The sequence below is a fragment of the Montipora capricornis genome, chromosome 3 (assembly GCF_036669925.1).
Source record: "Montipora capricornis isolate CH-2021 chromosome 3, ASM3666992v2, whole genome shotgun sequence".
Lineage (NCBI taxonomy): Eukaryota > Metazoa > Cnidaria > Anthozoa > Scleractinia > Acroporidae > Montipora > Montipora capricornis.
In genome coordinates, this window is record NC_090885.1 from 22,925,463 (window position 1) to 22,927,962 (window position 2,500).

Here is a 2,500-nt window from a genome sequence, read left to right on the forward strand (position 1 = left end):
TGCTGCCAGTCACGGAGAGTTTTCGGTCTCTGTTTCATAACATCAGATCTGTGCTGTAGGTCGTCCAGCGAACCGATTCAGATTAATTTTTAAAACCCACATAAAACGAATAGTTGACGAGAAGCAAAAAGCCATTCAATTGAATTATCTTACAGTCTTATTTGCAGTCACCAAAAGAACATTCCAGGCGACTGTTCGTATTTTCAAGCTATGGATGAATTTCAGATGTCGAGATGCTGGTAATAACCAGCTCAAAAGCACGATTTCATGAGCGAAGGAAAAAGTCTTACCTGCAGCTTTGCGAAATAATTTCAACATAAACAGTATCATCGCAATGATTACCACGAATCCAAGGATAATTCCGGGCAACCACATGTTTAAAGGAAACTGGAAAACGCGACTTCACAAAAAGCAACCGACGCGGCTAGTAACATTGAAAGGAATTACTTATTCATCGTCTACCGTTTCCGAGAAATTTCACCCCCAACCTCGTTCCCAGGGTCCTTCCTCAAGAAAGTACCCTGGGTGCGGCTGGTCACGTGTCCATGTATACAAATCAAATCCGCACCGAGGGTGGGTCTTTGACTTAATTTTGTCAAAGGTAGAAAAATTTCTATCTAGAGGAGGGAGGAACTGTGTTTGTCCTTTCAAAATGTAGACTTCAAGTTGCGTTACGGATATTATTTTGAAAGTTAAACAAGTGATTTGTGTGGAGGCGCTGTATTTAAGGAAAGATCTAGTGGCAGTGCTTCCAACAGGATATGGAAAATTGCTAGTTTTTCACGTTTTGCCACGATTGTTGAAGGAAAGGGATACAATACACACTTCTCGAAGTACGACTTGTAAGTCCGTAGTTTTAGTTGTTTCGCCCTTGAACGCCTTAATGTACGACCAATATTTCAAGCTTGAGAGAGAAAGCGGTGCAAGCAGCGATTTTGGGGGTGAAAGAGGCCGGATCGGACGAGGATGGCGATTCACCGGTTACAATAACTTGTCAGTGGGAAGGAACTAGAGAGCGTATTATTCAGGCCGAATATGAAATCGTTTTCTCTCATCCTGAGGCGTTTTCATCTTGTGCGGACGGACTAAAAGTTCTTCAGAGCACAATCTATTTATCAGCCGTCAAAGCAGTGATTGTAGATGAGGCGCACTGCATCCTTGAATGGTGAGCAAATGTATTTAGAAAAGCTGAAAGTACTCTAATCCATTATTAATAAAGTGACGCTTTTGCAGAAAGGTTGCAATGTAGTTAATGGAGATCCTTGTATCCTTGATTTTGCACAAGAATACTGAACATGGCATGAGTAATAAATAGTTGTTTTTCTTATTCACTGGGTTGATATCAAAAGACTAGTACGCTAACTCTTCTGTCTTAGTTTACTACATCCATTATTGTACAGGGCGCGACGAAAGTGCTGTCCGATAGCCCGGGGCTAGTGGAATGACTTGTCGGGCTAGCACTTTCTTATCGTAGCTTGCCCGACGGGCAAGCACCGTTGGTTCCTCTTTTCTGATGATAAATTGAGCTTTTATACCAAAAAGTGTGTAGCAGAAAGCTCCTGAGAGAAGATGATGACGTTATGAGGCCAAATTAACGTAGCGTGACAACGTTTTGCGCCGCATTTTAGTTGCGTCTGTAAATAACGTCATGACTTTTTCTGCTTATTACATAAGCAACCGAAATATAATTTGCCGACTGACAGCGTGCAGTGCGAGACAATCAGTCTAATTAAATTCCACCCAAGTCACGGTGCAGTGGATTTTCTCGGAAATTTAGGTGCGTTTCGTTGGGAAAATCCAAATCCGGATTCTTGTTTCTATTTTAAAACTGCCAATTCATTGTTAAAACAAAAAATTAAGGCCCACTTCGTGTCAGATTAAAAAACAAGAAAAAACTCGCTTGAAGAAAAGCTACAAGACCTGGTGCCGTTATCATCCGATAAAAAAAATAAAAACAAAAACACGCAACTCGAGTAACTTAAAACATGATGTTTTCTCACTTCTGGAAGAGTTTGTCAGCTTGACATGCTTTGAAGAGAATGTCGACAGACTTCAGATTACACATGATTACAGTGGTAGTTTAATTGACCGATCGCAACGTTCATGACATTCACCAAAATAACTGTGTTGTGATTTCCGTAAATTTGTAATATTTTTGACTGAAAATCGGCGGGTCTAAAAAACAGGTCACATTCCACAGGTCACTCGTTGCAGGTCATTGTTTTACCTTCTTGAAAGTAACCCAAAACCCTCAACCGTCAATGGGGGAACTGCAGATGTAAACATTGAAGGAACGAACCCATTTGAATCCAGAGGTTATTTTTCCTTTACTATTTCGCCCATGTTTGAATAAAATGTTACTCTGAAACAATCATTTGCGATTTATAAAAATTTTCTGGTCTTATAAAGCGAAACAATTTTCATACATGTGCGTTCACTGCGTTGATTATATCCAAATTGCATTCTGTAGATATTCAAATTGACTAAAGGCATTCCCAAA

At 40.2% G+C, this 2,500-nt stretch overlaps 1 protein-coding gene across 2 annotated transcripts in view; it reads right to left on the minus strand.

Moving 5' to 3' along the window:
• The window catches only part of LOC138042578 (apolipoprotein L3-like), a 7,718-nt gene that overhangs the window by 2,566 nt on the left and 2,652 nt on the right, over positions 1–2,500 (minus strand). For both annotated transcript variants that reach the window (XM_068888521.1, XM_068888520.1), the window contains one exon: positions 291–2,500. This exon is cut by the window's right edge. In XM_068888521.1, the coding sequence (XP_068744622.1) occupies positions 291–375 (85 nt within the window). In that variant the 5' untranslated portion in view covers positions 376–2,500. The remainder of the gene's footprint in view (positions 1–290) is intronic.